Source organism: Ilyonectria robusta (assembly GCF_021365365.1).
Source record: "Ilyonectria robusta strain PMI_751 chromosome Unknown BGZ61scaffold_156, whole genome shotgun sequence".
Classification (NCBI taxonomy): domain Eukaryota; kingdom Fungi; phylum Ascomycota; class Sordariomycetes; order Hypocreales; family Nectriaceae; genus Ilyonectria; species Ilyonectria robusta.
Genome location: NW_025764590.1, coordinates 1 through 20,192, shown reverse-complemented (window position 1 = coordinate 20,192; position 20,192 = coordinate 1). Strand labels below are relative to the sequence as shown.

Genomic DNA, 20,192 nt, shown 5'->3' with positions numbered 1-20,192 from the left:
TTAACTTATACTTATAGCTTAAGTATCTTTCTTTACTTTACTGATTTTATTATATATAGAGCTTTTATTAAAGGTAATTCTTTCTTATATATATTACTTGTCTATTACTTCTTCTATAGATAGTATATATTATTTTTTATATAGTAATTATCTGTAGAATATCCTATCTTTAGAGTATTTATTATAGCTATTTCTAATTTATTAGTATTAGACTTAATCTATTTAATTTAATTTAATTTAAGTTAAAAAGTTAAATTCTTTATTATATATTTATCTAATATATATATTAATTTCTTATATCTCTATACTATACTTAAAGTATCCGGGCTTATTATAGGTTATTATATTTCGTATTAAGTAAGGTTAGGTATTTAAATAGTTTTTTTATTATTATATTTAGGGTTTATCCCTTTATATTCCAATCTTCTATTTTACTCTTTAGGCTTAATTAAGACTGCTTATTTCTCATAGTTAGAGAAGTTATATTTTCAGTATATTAAGAACTTAATATATTAAAACTTATCTATTTTTTCTAGCTATATTTCTTATAGTTTATTTATTATATTATAGTATTTTTATAGTAATATACTTAGTATATTTTATTCTTATATTATACTATTCCCTTATCTTCTATTATTTATATATATAGTATTCTTCTATTTTAAGTTATTAATAGTATTAGTTAGGTTAGTATATTCTAGTAGAAAAAATCCCTCTATTCCTCTAAGTATATAATACTAACTTCTATATATATTAAGTAATATAGAAATACTTAAGTTCCTCCTTTAATATAGATTTTAAATAGGTATATTATTTATTTATATAGATAATATTCTAATAGATTTTATCTTTCTTATATATTTAGTATATATAGATAATATATAATATCTAGGAGATTTCTTTATAATTAGAATATACTACTGCTATCCTTAAGTTATTATTCTTTTATTTCTTTAGAATTATATAGTATAGTTTCAGCCTAGCTGTATATTATAGGAACAAATATAAATAGGCTTATCCTCTATAGATTCTTATTATTTATTTATAAAGGTTATTATATATTTCTATTAATTTTATCTATATTTAATTTTAAGGCTATTATATATCTAGTATTCTCTATAGCTAAGTTTAGAGTCTTATTTATTTTATTTCTAGTATTCTTTAATAGGAGTAATAATATCTAATTAGCTACTAGAAGTTCTAGCTTTCTAGCTAGATATACTTCTTATCTAGGTATACTATAGGTATTTTATTCTAATATAAAAGTATTATTAGAGATTATTCTTTTTCTTATATTTTTAATATTATTACTCTCTATTTCTATTAGTTGGGGTAGTATAATAGTCTAAGTTATTATTAGAAATTAAGTTTTCTTATTATATATAGCTATAGTATAGATATTTTATTATTAAGTTATTTATAGTACTAGTATTATTCTAAGTAGGATTATTTCTAGATATCTTTATTTTTATTTTAGCTATAGTTTCTTTTTTTTCTAGTTTATTTATTATTCTGCTTTAGTTTTACTATCTATTTTCTTATACTATATAGCTTATTTTTATACCTTTTTTTTAGTATTATTCTTAATTTCCTTAGGTATTCTCCGAGTATATAGCTGAGGGATAGTATATTATTAAGGCATTTAACCTCCTAATTATTATTCTTATAGGCTCTATTAAACTCTCTATTATAGCCGCTCCGGGTTATAATAAGAATTTTAAATTAAATAGCAATTTGAGGTTTATTGTCGTCGGGGTATTAGTAGTTAGTAAATTATATATACTTACCTTCTATAGGCTTGTATTTTAGTTAGTCTTTAGGGTGCTATTTACTTTTAAAGTAGCCTATCTTTCTAAGTTTTAGTATTTAATCTTTAAGTAATCTTCTAGACAGCTTCTAATTTATAGAGCTAGGTTAATTTTATAGGAGGTATTACTCTAGTATCTTTTTCCTTAGTTTATATTATACTTTTTATTTTTCTAGGGTTATATATATATTCCTCTAGACTTCTTAGTTTTTTTTCTTATTATCTTTTAAATTATTAGTTATTAATTTCTATAGTAAGTATTATAAGTCTATTATAGATAGTGGGTTTTTTCTTTTTAACTATAGTATTTTTAACTTCTAACTTTAATTTCTAATAGAAGCTTATTATAAAGGCTTTTTCTTTTAATTAAGTTATAATATAGAATTATAGTATTTAGCTATATAGATAGATATAGCTTCTTTTTACTTAAGCTTTTAGATTTACTATTTAGCTATTTATTTTTTATCTTAGAAATTATAGAAGCTTTTAAGCTTATACTTAAAAATTATATAGCTTCTATAATAGCTCTAGTTTCTTCTTTTTACTAATTATAGGTATTATTAATATAGTTTCTTATAATAGGTTTAAACTATTATAGGGCTTTATTCTTAAGAAATCCCATTTTATATTAGATTTTAACTTTATCTATTTTAAATTATATTAAATAGTATAGTTAGTAGGCTTATAGCTATATAAGAAATCCCTATAAGTTTACTAGCTATACTATTATAAGAATCAGATAATATAGTTAAAGAATTTCTCTAGTATTTTTACCTCTAGCTATATTAGATATAGTATTTTTAATAAAGTTCTTATATATAGATTTCTATCTATAAGTTCTATAGTAAGTTTATTATTATACTAAGCAGATTCTTATATTATTCTATTAGGATATTAATTTACTGCTATTATTTTCTATATTTACCTTAGAGGTATTAAAGATTATTAAGCTAGTTAGATAGCTTCTTATTAGCCTTTTAAGACTTCTTATATCTTTCTAGTAACTTCCTCTTTTCTTCTTCTTCTTCTAAGATAATATTAATATTACTATTATAATTAGTACTTGATTCTTTAATAAAAAAGAAGTAATAGCAGGGTTATAGGAGCTATAATAACTAATTTAAGATATTACTTAGGTCGATATAGTAATATACTAATAAGAGCTATTAATATATAATAGTCGGGTCTAACCTAAGGGTATAGGGTAGGTTCTTAGTATAGGGTATATAATTAAGTAGATTAGGATATTATAGTAAGTAATATAAGTTACGGTCTGGTAATAGTAGAATAGTAGATTTAATATAACTAAGTATATTAATAGCTGGTAAGGCTATCTATTTATAAAAGTGCTAAATAAGTATCTATATACTAGATAGGGATTAATTGGATTGTATAGAGTGTGGGATTATAATAATTCTAGAATTGTAATAATTTAGAATTGTAGGTATAATTTTTAGTGTAATACTCTATATATTATTAGATAGGAAAAGTAGGTATCTATAGGATTACTGCTAGAACTGACTGCCTGGTTAACCTGGGCTGTAATAAAATAGAATAACTAGATTAAGAAGCTTTTAATTATATAGCTAAGCTATAATATATTAATATATAAAAGTATAAAGCTTACTTTAATATATACTAACTTTAAATTTACTCTAGATATCTATAAAATAAATTAAGATAAATTAATTATTCCTAAAGCTATTCTTATAATAGAAAAATTAAAAAATCTATATAAAGAAATAAAAATTAAACTTAAATTTATTAGAAACTAAATAAAAAAATACTATAATTAAAAAAGAATAAAGAACTATTCTTTTAAAAAAGAGATATAATCCTTCTTATAATAAAAAATATTAAAATAAAATAATAAAATAAAAAACTAAATTATAAATATATCGAATTTATAAAATTCTTAAAAAAATCTTAGAAAATAACTATTATTTGAACTTATTATTAAAAGTTAGACTTTATTTTATCTTCTATATTTTACTTTTTAAAAGTATAAAAGAAAATATTATAGCTAAGTTTAATAATAAATATAAAATAGAGGTTAAAGGCTTAGAGGAATATAAAGTTAAAGAAATTCTTAAATAATAAAGAATTAATAACTAAATAGAATATCTTATTAAGTAGAAAAACTACTCTAAGAGTAATAATTAATAAAAACTAGTAAAAAATATTATCTATATATAATACCTTCTAAAGGATTTTTATTAATATTAAAAAAAAAGATAAAAAAAAGTTAAGTAAAAAAAGAATTATTATTAAGACTAAGAGATAGCTAGTTAATAATATCAGTATATACTAATAACTAAAGATTAATAGTAGCCTTTAACTCTACTTATTTTAAGGCCTCTAACTTCTTTAAAAACTTTAAGCTATAATAAGTTATTTTATACTTCTAAGTAACTAAAGATTAATACTAGTAGTAAGTATACTTTAAAAGGTCTAGAAATTAGTTAAATTTAGCCTAAGTAGCTTAAAAAATAGCTTGCTTTTTAAGAAACTCCTCTTTTAACTTTAACTTTTTATTATTAAGGTACTTTACCTTAAAAATAACCCGAGTTACTATTTTTATTTTAAGTAAAGAAAATAATAAAACTAGGTTTAAAAACTTATATAAATAAAAAAAAATACTAATTATATTATAAAAATAACCTTTATTAGTATAAAAGCTATACTTCTTAAAATTATTATTTAATATCTTATATATATATTTATAGATAATATAATAAGAATAAGATATTATCTTAAAATTAAACTTCTTAATAGTAGTAATAAGAATTAGTATATTTATAGTAAAAGCTGGAATCTTAAATTCTTCTATAAAAATAGCTAAAATTAATTTACTTATTATAAACTTAAGGATATTATAGGATTTTAAAAGATACTTTAAAATTTAACTAGATATTTTATTAATATATTAAAATAATTAAGAAAGTAAGTTAAAGATATATTAATATATATATAAAAAAAATCTTAAATATAATTATAAAATATAATTAATAAAAAAAGAGATATTATATTATAGCCTAGATTAAAATTAAATAATTATAACTAGTAAAATTATAATATACCTACTTTTTTATTTAATATAAATTCTAAACTTACTTTATATAAATAAGCCTAAATACTTAACTTACTTCTTTAAAATAAGCTATAAGATTGGACTTACTCTTACTTAATAAGCTTATATAAATATTACTAGTATATAGATACTCATTTAGTACTTTTATAGATAGATAGCCTTACTAGCTATTAATATACTTAATTATATTAAATCTACTATTCTACTATTACCAGACTGTAATTTATATTGCTTACTATAATATCCTAATCTACTCGATTATATACTACACGCCTCGGACCTACCCTATACCCTCAGGTTAGACCCGACCGTTACAAGATCCTTCTTAATCTTAAAGGTATTTACAGCAGCAGCATAGCAATAAGACCTAGTTTTATAAGTCTATATATATAGCTTTTAAGGGCAGAGAGGTAGGAGGGGCTGTATCTCTTCTAGAAACCAGCACGAGGCGATTTTATCAAACTGAAGAATATATTAGATAGATAAATAAGAGACGGCGTTTATAAGCTGGAGAGGCTGGGGGACGAGATAAGGCAGCGCTTCGAGCGTGACTACAGACACGAGAGCTGGTTTCAGGACTGGGATGCTATAACAGAGTCTACCTCGGTAACTGAAGTCGACTAGGAAGATGACCCTCTCTCTGGTGCGATTCCGAGGATTCTGAGGCCAAGTCGTAGCATGTACCTTGGCAGTTACCTACATTTATAAGCCATAAGGCAGCAATATCCCTTAATATCTCTTTTTCTTGCACAGGTACGATAGACTTATGATAGTAAAAGTCTGTATGTCTCTTCCTCGAAGAAACCACAAACTGTAAGGAGGCTCCTGAGGAGAGTGAAGGACGTCTCGCCGCTGGTCACGAGTCTGACAGATTCTGTCAGGCCTAGAGGCACGTGACCCAAACACACCACCCTGGCTAAAAGCGAAGCGTATAAGCTCACAGTAAAAAGGGGCAGTAAAAATAAATAAATGACACTGTAAAAAGAGCAAACTGGTCCGTGCTTCGTGTGTGGGCATGGAAAAGCTCGGAAAAAGAACCTTCCGGAACAAGTTCCTCCAGGCATAGTTGCCAATTGCCATGGTCAGTGACCGAATTTTCCTTTCAATTACTACATGCTAAATTTCCCACCTCAACCTCCATTTTTCAATTACCATGGTCTTCACGCCTGCCGCCCTTCTCTCCCTTCGTGGCAAAGTCTAGCTCGTGACCGGTTGAAACGCTGGGATTGGGTACAGACGGTATTGCAACTTGCCCTACGAGGAGTTCGCTTGTACATGGGGCCAAAATCACCGGGCAAGGCTTCTGCTGCCATCTCCAAAATCAAGACCGAGTCTCTCGAGGCCGATGTTCATTTCATGAAGATGGATCTGCCCTCTGTAGTGAAGGCGGCTGAAGAGTTTAAAAGTCGGGAGAACAGACTAAACGGATTGGTCAATAACCCAGGAATCATGGCTACATCGTTTGCCAAAAGCCCTGTGGATGGCTTTGAGGCACAATGGCAGACGAACTACTAAGCCGTTGTCTCTTGACTTGGGTTTTTTTTGGGGTTTTTTTTTTTGGATACGTTGGCTAAGATGGCAATCGAACCCGACGCTCAGCCTGGAAATTCTAGAATAGTCAACATCATGCAGCAATGGACATAAAGCCCGCGCGAATTCCGGGATTGATTTCGACGATATGGATTAAGTTAGCGGTGGAGTCTCGAGACGTATGGGATGGGTAAACTCGTAAATATTTTACATGCGAAATATCTTACTAAGTTCTTTGGTCCATAGGGCTCAGCTGATAAGTCGACGGCTATCTGGATAGCTGCAGTACATCCTGACTTTATTAATAGACCTCGTCAAGCAGCCAGTGGTGTCTTACATCATATACTCTATTCTAAAGTGTTTGCGAGTAACGAAGACGCCCGAAGAAGGATCTTTTTAACACATTATTCGCGATTGTGTCTACCGAGCTCAATCAAAACGAGAGTAAGCGGTATTTTGAACCTGTAGCGAAGAAGGAGAACACAAGCAGTCACGCGAATTACGAAGAGCTCGCGGCCGATTGTGGCAATGGACTACCACCGAGATAAAGAAACGTGAGTGGATTAAGGATTGAATGGAGAGAGTATACAAAATTATGTGGAGGCTTTCTCTCTAAGTTCGGCGAGAGGAGCCGTCTAGAAAAGCCAATAAAAGCCTTTGCCAGCCTAGTTATGAATTCCCGAGTAGTCAACACCGTCAAGAATCGCGACATACTCCCCTATTGTGTATTTAGCAAGACAACGTCAAGACAGGATTAGTACCAACCAAACTTACTAGCGGAATTCCATCTTGTACCCAGAATACTCAGCACACTTTTGATAGTATTGGCCATAGAGAGGTAATCTTGACCACCTGTTTCCAAGGTGTACCATAAATAGTTTCCGGCAGCTTGATAAAGACAGGCGCAGACCAAAGGAGTCATTCTCAGCATTCCTCCCAACTCTGTGACGGCCTGAAGGCGTTTGGAAAATAGAAACACGGCATTTGATATTTCCTTCAGGCCTGATATAGCTAGGTTTTGCATCTCCAGCAAATTTTCGCATCCCATTTGGTTAGCCTCGCTGTTTTCAGTGCAACAATACGTTTCGTAAAGGCCAAGCAACGCACTATGGCACAATGCCGTTGCAGTAAAAAGGGGCAGGTCAGCCGTGGCATCGTTCACGTGCCCTAGGAGTTCTTCGGATTCGTTGGCAATTGTGGCAGCCAGCGCCTGCAGTGTGCGACGAAGTTGCAGAGCTTCGTTACATCTAAACTCAATATCAGAGTCCCTGTCGCTTATATGCCGCAGGACACGAGACAGCAAATGAGAAGCTTGGCAAGTTCTCCCAAAGGGACAAATTTTCACTGTTGTGCTAGTTGATACTGCAAGGGGTTGGACAAGGGCGAGTTCCTGCGTCAAATTAGTTTTTTTTTTCTAGGGTTTAGACTCAGACCATACCCCTTGATCCCAATGTTTGTCATCCACAGGAAGTAGCTCATCTGGTCGGACATCGTCGCACGAGAATGGTCGATGTTTACCGCCGACATTGACATATCTGTTTATTCAGCAACTGACTCCAAGCAGGTTCTACAAGCATACCTGTCTAGCACAATCACAGCCCACCAAACTCGTCGCCTTTCTTCCAACTCAGTAGCTGATGCTTCTTGAAATTAGAAACGAGGCAGAAAATAAAATGCAAAAGCATATGCCTACTTGGTGTGCGAAGCATCTGAGGTGCTCTCTTGAAATCGTGGATACCTATAGCGTGGCCCAATCTTACGCAATGGCCTACGCTGACATAGGCCGCTGGGTATATCGCATTCGCTATCTCGTATAAAGTGATAAGAAGTGTGGCTTGTAACAGCCGAATGGAGAAAATATTGCTCCTCTCGACATGAGAACAACAGGCTTTGGCGAGCCCATAGAGCTCACGGTTCGGTGGGTCTGAACTGTCCAGAGACCGGGTATGCAGTTGTATGGTGATCAAAAGAAGCGCTGTGTCGGGGTTTCGGCAATTCTGTGGAGCAGAGAGCTCTCGATACAGTCGCAATTTCGAGACTATCTTAAAGTAAGCGCACCTGTTGCTGTCATGAGCACAAAGGATGCTGCAAGACGGACTGACCTATCGGCAAGAACGTATGGATAGAACTGAAATAGACGTCAACATCGTGCATGTTTGATTGGGCACCAATAGAGTCAAACTCGGGAGGAAGTTCAATCGTTGGCATCTGTAGCAGGGAGTTTGTGTGCTGAAAATAACTAGAATCGAGAAAAAACAGAGGAAAGTGGTTTTCAACTGGCAAGAGCCTCGGGGCAGTGGGTTCATTGGAGCTAGGCGTTGTTGCTGCGGAATCGACGGTCTGTACAGGCATTACAGTCGGGTTCTGGATTCGAGGAGCGACACGCGAGTGATGGTCGGGATTAGGTGCCGCACGGCTACCGACAGCGTATTCGCAAGGCCGTCCATTTTTGGAGCAGAGAGAACATTCGGGAACCTCTCTGGTGCATTTTCGTTTCTGTTTGCGACATGCTACGCAAGCACGGACTGCTAGGGTGCGCCTGTCACTTTCCATGATGCTGAGGCATTTGGCCCGATGGCTTTGCAGGCGAGTTGGTTGTTTTGCGGGCGGACAACTTTGCGGGCGGGGGGAACCTCGCGGGCGGGTGCGGAGTTTGCGGACGGGGTTATTTATAGCAAAAAGAAGGCTGCAAGTGGCATACCAACCAACGTAATCAGGCAGGGTACGGCGGCCGAGAAATCGACCCACCATGCGAGCCTTGTCTACGCGGTGATTGGCCTAAAATATGACACAGACCCAAATTCATTGTAGATAAGCTGTTGCCGCTTTGGGCTGCCCGCTCGGTGCGAAGTCAGGGATGGGCCCGAAGTCTTTGTGGAGATTTTTCATGCGCAGTTACTCCTTCACGCGGTCGTGCCCGAGCCTATTGGCTGACTCAATAATAATAGAAACCGGTTGCTGTCCGCGGGGACGGGAGAGGATGGGGGGCAGGCAAGCTGAGCTCCTTCGGTAGCTGCAGCGGTGTGACAGGCTGACAGCGAGAAGTGGCGAGGACGGCGTTTAAACCGTCCTTCTGAGTGCAGGCGAGACACCAACTGGGCCGTTCACAACAGCGGAGCTATTTTGTAAAAGGGCTGCACGGCCTTCTCGATTCAGATTGGCGGGAGTGTGGATCCCCAGGTCAAACCTGATTGGTTTATGCTACCAGTGTACTAGGCACATGTGAGTTCTGCGCAATGTAGGTCACGGGTCTGGTAATGTGCAGAAGGTAGTTCGTGTAACCAAGTCTGTTGATAGCTGAGGAGCGTAGAGCTATTCTAGTGTCTTATGAAAGTGTTTATATACTGTGCAGTTTGGGGTGATCGTATGACGCGTGGGATCGTAGCGATCCAGGACCGTGGGTACGATCCTCAGCGGCACGCTCCACGTATGATAGGAGGGAAAAGGTGGGTACGTCATGGTTCTGCTAGTTGTGACCGCCTGGTCCCAACCTGGCATCCGATCCAAAGCAGAGCTTTCTGACGTCGGGGCCATGCGCTGCAAAGCCACCAGTTGGGGCCAACACCCACCACCATGAGTGTCACCTGCAGTCTCCCCTTTCCTGATGTTGAGCAGCCTGCCTTTTGCAACTGTATCTGGTATATTTGTCTGGGTGCAGATTGTGACGACTGTCTAAAAAGTGGAAATTGGCATTATAGAAGTGGTATTTTGGGCCCCTGGTTGCGGAACCCCCCGGGGAACCTCCCGCCGGATTGGTGCCCGTATACAGACGGCGAAACGGTATTATGGCTATCTGTTAGGCTCGAGGCAAACGCCACCTGTCTGAGCGAAAGACATACAGTGGCTAGGAGTGTGACTCGCCATGTCCAAGAGGCGGAACGCTGGCTGTGCTCCCAGAAGGCTGAAAAGCCTCCTGCCAGGGGCTAATACTGTAGAGGTAGGGAAGGGGAGGGGCAAATCTGCCTCAGTGATGTTAACGCCTCACCAGTCTACCCGTTGCATCTGAGGAGGAAGGGTGCATTGGATGTGTGTAGAATCTTTTGATTTCTATCTAATTGAAGGTCTAAACACCTGTATTTAAAGAGGAATTTGACTACATCCTGAGTACGGAGGGCGGCGGCAGCCGTGATAGCAAAAGAAAGGAAAATAAGGCATCTTAGTCGGCGATGACCGCCATGACCGCCATGACCGCCATAGATGTGACACTATCCGTACGAACGCTTACGCGCCCAGTCGCCGCAAGTTGATTTAAGCCAACATCATATACTCCTTGCAGATGCATACAATAGGCCCTCGTCCTGCATCGACATCTGGACACGGCATCACTATCACAAAGTTGTATATACATACTGTTGCGGGATGATGCGGAAAGCCCTTTCCTTGGCCTCACAGCCAGGGACTGGGCTTGATGCCTCAGGCCTCGGGTCTGTGGGTCGGAGCCCTTACGGCTCCGACCGTAGCTAGCTAGCTGTAGAGATCATCTTTCCTTCTTTACACACATCATGACCTACGGTCCCAACCCTTCTCGTATCACGGGACCAGGCATATCTACCACATCTATCCAACCCTTAGGCATGGAGCTCCTATTTTGCCTCGCTAGCTTAACACATACATACAACCCAGACGACACCGAAGAATGGGCGTATCGTTTGCCGACCAACGTGGGACCAAAAGGTACACTACCAGCTGCCCTGCTCCCTTGGCAACTGTGTGCTATCCACCTGTTCACCTATGCTCATATTCAAAGAGCAACACGAGGTTGCCCCCTCAAACCTAACCGTAGAGTTCAAGCCGGCTAGGTAGCTTGCAAGTGTGATGTTGAGCACTGGGACACCTAATGCTTGGCGGAATACTGAGGTCAAGATCGGGGATCGAGTGGTGGGAATAGCTGCCTCAAAGCCCATGAGAAAAATAAATCCCAAAATGCTACGTCTCCTCGAAATTGGTCTCTCATCACTGAGTGTTTCAAAGTCTCACTAATTCTCCTCCAGTCCATCATCTCTAACTGGGAGTTATAGTGCATCTTCCCAACTCCGTGCGCTAAGTCCCCAGTCTCCAGTCGCCTTTGCTACGTTAGCTGTCAGTCTGGCAAGCATGCGAGCACATGCCTTTTTCTCGTCATCCTGCTGCGCTAAATGGTGAAATCCAAGCAGTTCGTGATATCCCAAAGACCCTCTCTGCTCCGGCCTCGCTGAGAACACCGAACTCTTGACGCAGCCCTGGAGAACGGTGTGAGCTATGTGTCGCAGCTCAACGTTAGTTCTTTGGAGGAACTCCGCGCTTTGGACTATAGTGACTTCCGCGACGGCATTTTCGGAGCTGTTTTGGATGGCTATGCTATGCCCGACACCTACATGAACACCCTGCTCCACGGTGCAGCCAACAACGTGCCAATCTTGACTGGCAACAACAAGGACGAGAGTGGTGCCGAGTATTCTCCACATCTTCGACAATGCCTTCTGACTCCCAATTTCATCAGCATCATTGGAATACTCCCACGTGGCAGTGTTGACGCTCGGCTCATTGTGGCTGACAGACTGGAGCACCGTCATTGGTACGGCGTGGCCAACCACGAGAGATGATGTTATTTGTTGAGCTAGAAGTTATCTCAAGAACACCTGGAAGGAATCTCTGAATGAGTGTCTTAAATGTGCACGTGCAAGATAAGACGAGGGCGACATGGGCGACATGGATTTCTACAGATGACCAGTTCAATGATTGCACCTAATATCGCAGTTAGAACCAGGCAATGGGTGAAGATGTGTCAATGGGGGCGCACAGTAGTCCCTAGGTAACTGTCAGTAGTCATTCAAAGGCAGATTGAAGTTTCCTTACAGGTATTATCTTCACGGTCTAGATTCACAATCAGCCATCAAGTTTGGGAAGACTAGGGAAGAGACTTACAATCCGGGGCATATAACAAATGCACAAGAGTTACCAGGCGGAAGACACTTGCAACTAGATCACTTCTTACCGTTAAGACCCACGGCAAATCACTCACTGACTTGGCCGAGAAGACACTTACAGGAAACCCAGCGCAAACACCAATACCAATCCCATCCGTTGCCTTGGGTACTGTCGAATGGTCAATATTGTGTTCGCCACCAATATCTAGCTACTTAAGATTTAGATGCCAGAGGATCTGTAGCGGCATGACATAGATGGCAATGTCAAATACAATATTTGTGGTCGTGCTAAACATGTAAAATGTGTTTATGTCGATGCAGTGGCCTGGGATATCTGGTTTTTTTGGAGCAGGGTTAGGGTTAGGGGGAAGAAAAGTGACTTCATACTTCTAACAAATTGGCGCCACTCAGAAGTATCTAATTTTGCGAATCAAGGGCACCTTTTGCTTCGTATATGGCCTTTTAACAGCATCACAGCACCCCCGCCTGATTCACATTCAAAACGTCGCATTTTTTTCGGCGCTCTCTGCCCACAAGATCGCCCTTATCCAACTTCGTTCCTCAAGGCTCCCTTGCGCAAACCGCGACCGGTTTGTGTTAGATATTGGGGTGAATTGCGTGTTATTCATATTGTTGTCTAACTGTGTCCCGCTTGCTAGTTGAGGTTTCGGAGCAAGCTCTATATGCCTTTTCTGTGCTATGTGGAATCAACTGGAAGCTGCTTGCTAAGCCTGTGGCAATAGGTGGCAACTGTCATCTTTGATGACAATATTTATAAGCCTTTCAAGCTACTTCCATGAGCTTCCTTTTGCCACTGTCCAACAGTTTGCCTCTCCTGTCAACGCGATGATGGATGGATGCAAACGACTCCATGAATGATTGGTCTAGCGACGATGAGAATGAGCCTCGCATTTGTCAAGACTTCGAGTCAGCCCGTTCGTGATGCAACTCCAACGAGTCCCGTCCGGCAAATACCGCATTAGCATGGGGAAATTCGCATGAACCCTTGTTTTCCGTGTCAAAGTGGCTTGCACTAAACGCGACCCGTGGGCTAGTCAAATGACAGCGTTCACCCCGATGTCTCCATGAATATGGCGCTGCTGGCTAGGATCGGCATTACCGACCTCCCTGGTGCCAGTTAGGCAAAATTACCTCATACAGGGGGCTGTCAAGCTGGCCAATGGCTTCAGCCACGAATGACGAGAAAACATGATCCTGAGCCAACTGGATCCTGAGCCGACTGCCCATGTCTCGGGGGGACCGCCGTGCCGTCACAATTCGATCCTAATGGGCTTAGCCTGGGGGAGGGGGGCTGGGGAGCGCCATGGGGAAAGCTCCATGAGGGATTCTCAAGAGGGTTTCTTATACTATTGCTCGGGCAGCACATAAGAGCCGCATTCCTTCGCCTCTATCAACAACTCTTCCTCTGGTACTTCTCATTCATTTTTTCCTGCCATTCTCCCCATCGTGCCATGACCAGTTTGGTCCTCCCTATCCAGGTCCCACGGCAGCCAAGATGGCCGGGGAAATAGGTCCCATCTCGGCGTCGTTGCCGGTCGACATAATCATTGCCGGCTTCTTCGCGATTGTGTGTTATAACTGCGTCGAAATCCTCATCTCGCTGCTCCACCGCTTTAAGCGCCACGATGGGCTCTATTTCTGGAGTATGGTTATAGCGACACTGGGAATTGCGCTTCATTCGATAGTGGTGTTGCTACATTACTACAGCCTTGGGCCAAACCTTCCACTGGCTTTTCTAATATATATCAGTTGGTATGGTATGGTTACTGGCCAGTCTGCTATTCTCTACTCACGCCTCTATCTTATTATCTCGGATAAAGCTAAAATCCAGTAGGTGCTGATTATAATTATTATCAATTTCTATATCCTTTATATCCCGGTTACAGTCTTATTTCTCGGCAGCAACACTCGAGAATCTAATTGGTTTCTTCCCGCATTTAATATCTACAAGTATATCTAACTTGCGGGGTTCTCTATCTAAGAATCCATTATCTCCGGTCTTTATATCTAGAAAGTATCTCATAGACTCGAGCCCATCTTAGCCATAAAAAAGATCGCAGCGCGCAAAGTTATCTAATACCTCATCATCGTCAACGTCCTGGTTGTGCTCCTCGACATAAGCCTTATCATCACTCAGTACCTTAATCACTTCCAGATTGCAACAACATACAAGCCGGTGGTTTACAGTATCAAGCTCAAGTCGAATAAGCAAGCTCCGTCTTCTGTGGGATTCAATAGCAACTGGATTCAGCTACATCATGTCCAAGCCGCTGGTGCTCCCCCACGGCCACATAGTCGCAGTCTTCCTCGGCCATCTCAAGTCGAATGGTTTGATACAGATCCGTACTGTGCGTCTCCTCCTAGCTTATTTTTCTGGCTTTTGTTGAAACCCTGATAGGTCAGCAGGAAGCTCTATCTTGCATCGAAAGCAACACTTCCACTCAAAAACTCGTTTCCTCAGAATCGTCGACTTCTGTTCAGCTCGCCAGCAGTCCGGTCAGCTGAAGGTGGCTCGCCGATCTTACTGGCCGACAACATCGCAGGATAGAAGGAAAGGCACGTAATTAATCAAGAAATCAAATGGTAGCTCTTCAAGAACTACCTTCGAATTGCGACCCTCGGGATGATGGAGCAGAAAGGTTTGAGTACCGAGTTGAGCTTGTGTGGCAGCTGAGTTCATACCCGGGCTGGAGGAGCAAATTCCATTCATCCAACATAGATGGTCGATTTTAATCCGGCAAGGCTTTTTGCATTGCCACCTTGGACCAGCACACTGGGCATACCAGACTGAAAGCCCCTGTATCTCTGTGACGAGGAACCTTTGGCAACAGAGGTAGATGCCTTGACTCTAGAAGGGGTGATGCCACTCGCCCGCGTGTGAAAGTGACGGGTCATATGGAGGATGAGGTGTATATCGATTCACCCGGATTTTTAACTGGGTCATAGAACCTTACCAGTAGGAAGCCCTTCAATTTGGTGATCCTTTGCGAGTATTTCTAGGTGCTTCATGGGTTATGAGGGCCAGGCGCAACGACACACCCAACCACTACGAAAAAAGTACCGACATGTGATGCATGCGAGGAGTGAGGTCTGCCGATTTCCCTCCGCCAACAATACTCTACCGTATGTAAGCTAGACGAGTATTGAGTTTTGGAAAAGACAAATTCGCAGCGACACTAAGCCGTCTTTCGTTTTCTGTTAGGTAGCCTGATCGAGAAGATGGCGCGTCTTGGGTGGTGGGGAAACATGACTCCCTATCATCCTATTCAGGGGACCTGTACGGAGGTACTTCTATTTTAGTCGGCCAATCACATATTGAGGCTGCCTTTTAATGGCCTGCATGAGCACCAAAAGGAGGACCCAGGAGACAAAATAAGGACGCCCATTCCCGCACGCGACTCTTCATTACACACCTTAGAATGCGTAGTACTATACAGAGTCCAGAGCCTAAAGTTCGCGACACTTTCTCTTCAGGACCGATTCTTTCGTTTCCTCCTGCTTTGCTCGCTTGACGGTTGAATTACCATACATAGCAATCTCTGCAGCTATCTTCCGCTTTGATGCCCCGAGGGAAATATTATCAAGGCACTGGGACTCAATAGCTGTCCCTAACCTCTTCTGTTGTCGGTTGCTTTGCCTGCCTTTATAGATATCTGCGATAGAAACTGCGTTATTGCTGGGAGAGCCAGTTCTCGAACTGTTAACTAGATATTTATTGCCTTATAGTCTATAAAGCTAATTTTTCTCTTTTTATTCTCTATTATCTAGTATCTCTAGATATTTCTAGGCTATATTCTATAGCTTCTTAAAGCTAATTATATTTTTAAATAAGTAATTATTATAAATCTTTAATATTTATAGAAATTATAAAGTAAAATACCTAATATTTATAGGCTTATTAAAACTAGTACTAACTACTTTTACTATAAATAAATATTTAAATAATTCTATCTTAAGCTATAACTCTAAGGGAAATAGGTTTTTTAACTTTGCACTCTTAAACTTTCCTTAAAGGTATTAGAGAGCATAGCAACTACTGCGTCTAGTTGTTAGATTAAGGTAGTAAATAGGGAGAGATATTAAAATACAGACTGAAAAAAGCTCCCCATACAAGAACATATCTCCTTCTAATTAGCAGATAGCCTTAGTTTATCACCCACATAATACACTCCCCTTCTCTTCTTAAATCAATCTTTATCACCCATAGACTACACTCCTAGACTGCATCTCAGATTGCTAGAATGGTGCTCGTAACGCTGGCGGCTCTAGAGAGAGACGGGATACTCAGTAGCAACTCGCACAGCAATAACACTGGCTGGATGATCGCAATATATATTGCTATGGCCTCTATATTCTGGGATATATCTCTAATCTAGGGGAACTGCTATATAAAATCTAAGCTATTTAAATTCTAAGCTAGTAACTTTAATCTCTACTTTTAAATAATTATATACCAACTAAATATTACTATCTCTAATATATACTGAGAATACCTCTAAGAATATTAATTCTATAATATTAAAGAAAAATAAAAAGAATCTATAGAGTTGGGTAAGATTTTTTATAGAGTATAAATAAACTTATATAGCACTTGACTATATATTTTAAGGGATATATTAAAAACAGATTAGAGGTAATAGATTAGATATTTCTACCTAGAGCAGTATAAAGAGAAAGTAATATAATTTTAATAATAAGAATTTGCTTCTCAAAAAGACTATTAAGAGCCTTAGAGAAGGGCTTGTCTTAGTTCTAGGTTAGATTATTCTTTAAAGAGTATTATAAATACAAAAACTTAGTTTTTACTATCTCAATTCTTGGATATAATGCTAAGTTTTACAACAGTCATCGGCTACTTTATCATAGTTAACATGCCATTTTACTATAATATAGCGCCAATATTGCTTGTGATGTGAGGCCGCTGTGGCCTGAAGCAACAAAGGCCAGATTTGGGCACGGCACAGTTATGCATTGCTGCATAGCAAGTCGCCAGAGCCAATTCACGCTTCTATTATGCCCCTCACCCTAAATGTACACACTGCTCGTCGCTATGTACGGTGTCAGCCACAAAATGCTACAGAGGTGGTCCGTATGGAAACTCTTTTCACATTGGAAAACCACGACAATTTTTGCGGCTGCTACTATCCTATGGGAGTTTACGAGATCATGACAAAGCTTGGGAAACGGATATGTACAATAGCAATTAGTGCCCTATTAATTAAAAGCTACCAGGCGAAATAAATTGTATGTGTATATAACTATAAGCCTATAAATAGTGTTCTAAGACCGGTAGTTGAAGGTTTTACAGTATACTATATATTGTAGTTAACTTGGTGACTATTGAATATATATATAAAGAATTAGTCCTTTCTTTTTATAGTTTAGTAACTATATTTACCCGGCAAACTTGTTGCAATAGTTCAATATTTAACGGTTTTCTGCATGAACTATTTAGAGGGACAGACTAAATAAGAGCTAAAGAACCATAAGTTTAAAACACCAGTTTCTATAATATAGGCTTATTAAAAGATACAGCTTAAAGTTTATAATTTATTTTGGGGAGGTTGTAGAAACCAGAAGACCTTAATAGTATAGTAAGATTTCTAAGTTAAGTTAACTACCTTACTAGCCTGGAATAAAACTGGATATAAAAAGTTTAACTTTAAAGGAATTAATTAAAATTGGGTAAAAGTAAATTAAAAAATTACTAATTTCAGCTTAATATTAAAGATTCTATAAGATTTAGGCTTTTATAAATTATTTATAGAATTTAGATTATTTTAATTTAATATAACTAGAGGTCTACTTTAAGATAATATTATCTTTTTAATTCTAAGTATATTTTATATATTTTTTATTAAGTACTAGTTAATTAGTATATAGTAATAAAAATTCCTCTAGATTAATTTATATAGAATTACTTTCTAATTACTTAGCTATTTATATAAACTATAATATATAATATAAACTCTTAAAAATTAAAAGATAAATATCTTAACTTTAAAGAGGTATCTTTATATAATTTCTTTTAATTTTACCTAAAAATTACTATGTTATATCTTTAATATATTTAGTATTAACCTGCAGCCTGTAATTAATCTAGATATTAAAGTTTTTTTATTTATTTATTTATTTAGTTAAAATTATAAAAGGCTAGTTAAAATAAATTTAAATCTTAATAAATAGTAAATAGTATTTCTTTAATAAGAAATTACTTTTAATCTCTTTTTTTATTACTTAATTAAGCTAATAATAACTATATATACTCTAATAAATTTTTTACTTTTTCTAGTTATTTTAGTTTTAAAGTTTAATAAATTTAAGATTAAAATACTATATTTTAAGTGTTATTTTAAAAGTTACTTTAAAAGTTAATTTAAATATTATATACCTAGTTCTTTTTAGTTTATTATTAAAAAAGAGTTATTATAACTATTACTTTTAATATTTCTAGAGCTTTTTTAAGTTTTTAAATTTTTTATTTTCTAACTTCTTTAATTTAATTTTAGGTTAAGAGCTATTTCTATTAATATTAATAATAGTAAGTTTTATATAAGTAGTAGTATATATTAAATTAAGCTTAGAAGAATTTTTCTATGTATTATTTTTATCATTTAAGTTATTATAAGTAGGTAAGTTATTTAATAAATTATTTTTAAGTTAGCTATTTAATATTATCTTTTAGCTAATATTATTAAATATATATATAGCAGAAAGAGAGTTAGTTAAAACTGGAGGCTTTTTTTTATTTAGTAAAGTAATATTATTATTTTCTTTTCTATAGCTTTTTATAATATCTAAATAGGTAGATTCTACTTATATAATTAGCTGTAATTATAATCTAAAAGGTAATAAAGTTAAAAAAGAAGTAAAAAAGATATTAGGGGAGTTATAAAATATAGAAATTATAGTAAATAAGGTATTAGAAAGCTTAAAATAAATAAAGAAGGTAGTAAAGAAAGAATAGCTACTAGAAGAGTTTAAATTAATATTAATAGCAGTAAAAAAGATATTAATAAAGTTAGATTTAATAGTAGAATTAGTAAAAAAAGTAAAGTTATTAGTAGTTATAAAAGAATAAATAGAGTAGCTAGTAAAGTAGCTATTTAGAAGATTAATAAATTAAAAGTTAGATATAGAGGATAGTATTAGAGTTTTATTAATAGAGGAGTATATTAATATACTATTAGAAGCTAGATAGATTCTTAGTATATAATTAGCTAGTTTTAAATTACTAGTAATAGTAATTTTAATTTCTATTATATTAATATCTATATTAAAAAAAAAACAGGCTTTTTTATTATTTATATACTTAGAGAAAAAGAGATAATTTTAAAAATATACTCCTTACTTAAAATAAAAAAAATTAGAAGGTAATTTTAGTTAGAATATATAGTATTTTTCTTATTAAAAGATAAGTTATAGCTAGTAGCTTTACCTACTAAATATAATATCTTATTATTTAAAGAGTTATTAGTATATAATAATAAGTAATAAGAAATTAAATTAATAAATATAGAGGTAGTTAGTAAGTTTTAAGAGATTAACTTAATATTAAGTATTAAAGAGGATTTCTAGCTATTATTAAAGAATATATTTCTACTAAAGTAAATATTTAATATTTTAAAATTACTAGTAATATTATCTATTAAAATAAATATAGCTAAATTAGAAGGAATATATTATATTATTTTTAAAACTAACTAGTAAAATAGTAATATATTCTTAAACTTAATTTTTAAGTAATAGCTAAAGCTAATAAATTAAATTTCTAAAACTTTTATAAAGTTATTTCTACTAATTTAAGTATATATATTAATATTTTTATAATATCTAT

At 36.0% G+C, this 20,192-nt stretch overlaps 4 protein-coding genes across 4 annotated transcripts; 3 read left to right on the top strand and 1 right to left on the bottom strand.

Moving 5' to 3' along the window:
* The first annotated feature begins 5,939 nt into the window (after nucleotides 1-5,939).
* On the top strand, nucleotides 5,940-6,749 carry BGZ61DRAFT_469959 (uncharacterized protein). The gene has a single exon (XM_046248019.1). The coding sequence runs from the start codon at nucleotides 6,012-6,014 to the stop codon at nucleotides 6,411-6,413; it is 402 nt and encodes a 133-aa protein (XP_046092931.1). The 5' UTR covers nucleotides 5,940-6,011; the 3' UTR covers nucleotides 6,414-6,749.
* Nucleotides 6,750-6,973: 224 nt separating this feature from the next.
* Nucleotides 6,974-9,054, bottom strand: BGZ61DRAFT_469955 (uncharacterized protein). The gene is made up of 6 exons (XM_046248018.1): nucleotides 8,531-9,054; nucleotides 8,122-8,466; nucleotides 8,008-8,068; nucleotides 7,867-7,963; nucleotides 7,203-7,818; nucleotides 6,974-7,146 (listed from the first exon to the last, which is right to left on the bottom strand). Exons 1-6 carry the CDS (start codon nucleotides 8,979-8,981, stop codon nucleotides 7,094-7,096), a joined length of 1,623 nt encoding a protein of 540 aa, XP_046092930.1. The 5' UTR covers nucleotides 8,982-9,054; the 3' UTR covers nucleotides 6,974-7,093.
* Nucleotides 9,055-10,924: 1,870 nt separating this feature from the next.
* On the top strand, nucleotides 10,925-12,190 carry BGZ61DRAFT_595309 (uncharacterized protein). Its single transcript, XM_046256890.1, has 2 exons — nucleotides 10,925-11,102; nucleotides 11,646-12,190. The coding sequence occupies exons 1-2, from the start codon at nucleotides 10,931-10,933 to the stop codon at nucleotides 12,008-12,010; spliced, it is 537 nt and encodes a 178-aa protein (XP_046092929.1). The 5' UTR covers nucleotides 10,925-10,930; the 3' UTR covers nucleotides 12,011-12,190.
* Nucleotides 12,191-13,791: 1,601 nt separating this feature from the next.
* Nucleotides 13,792-14,235, top strand: BGZ61DRAFT_61287 (uncharacterized protein). The gene is made up of 2 exons (XM_046256914.1): nucleotides 13,792-14,107; nucleotides 14,190-14,235. The coding sequence occupies exons 1-2, from the start codon at nucleotides 13,851-13,853 to the stop codon at nucleotides 14,194-14,196; spliced, it is 264 nt and encodes an 87-aa protein (XP_046092928.1). The 5' UTR covers nucleotides 13,792-13,850; the 3' UTR covers nucleotides 14,197-14,235.
* Nucleotides 14,236-20,192: the final 5,957 nt, after the last annotated feature.

Bases quoted from the DNA above. Each gene is read 5' to 3' on its own strand.
- BGZ61DRAFT_469959 (XM_046248019.1), top strand. From the start codon at position 6,012: ATGCTAAATTTCCCACCTCAACCTCCATTTTTCAATTACCATGGTCTT.
- BGZ61DRAFT_469955 (XM_046248018.1), bottom strand. From the start codon at position 8,981: ATGGAAAGTGACAGGCGCACCCTAGCAGTCCGTGCTTGCGTAGCATGT. The intron at 8,467-8,530 runs GTCAGTCCGTCT...ACTTTAAGATAG, and splicing joins CCATACGTTCTTGCCGATAG to TCTCGAAATTGCGACTGTAT. The intron at 7,147-7,202 runs GTAAGTTTGGTT...AATACACAATAG, and splicing joins TACAAGATGGAATTCCGCTA to GGGAGTATGTCGCGATTCTT.
- BGZ61DRAFT_595309 (XM_046256890.1), top strand. From the start codon at position 10,931: ATGACCTACGGTCCCAACCCTTCTCGTATCACGGGACCAGGCATATCT. The intron at 11,103-11,645 runs GTACACTACCAG...CTCTTGACGCAG, and splicing joins GACCAACGTGGGACCAAAAG to CCCTGGAGAACGGTGTGAGC.
- BGZ61DRAFT_61287 (XM_046256914.1), top strand. From the start codon at position 13,851: ATGGCCGGGGAAATAGGTCCCATCTCGGCGTCGTTGCCGGTCGACATA.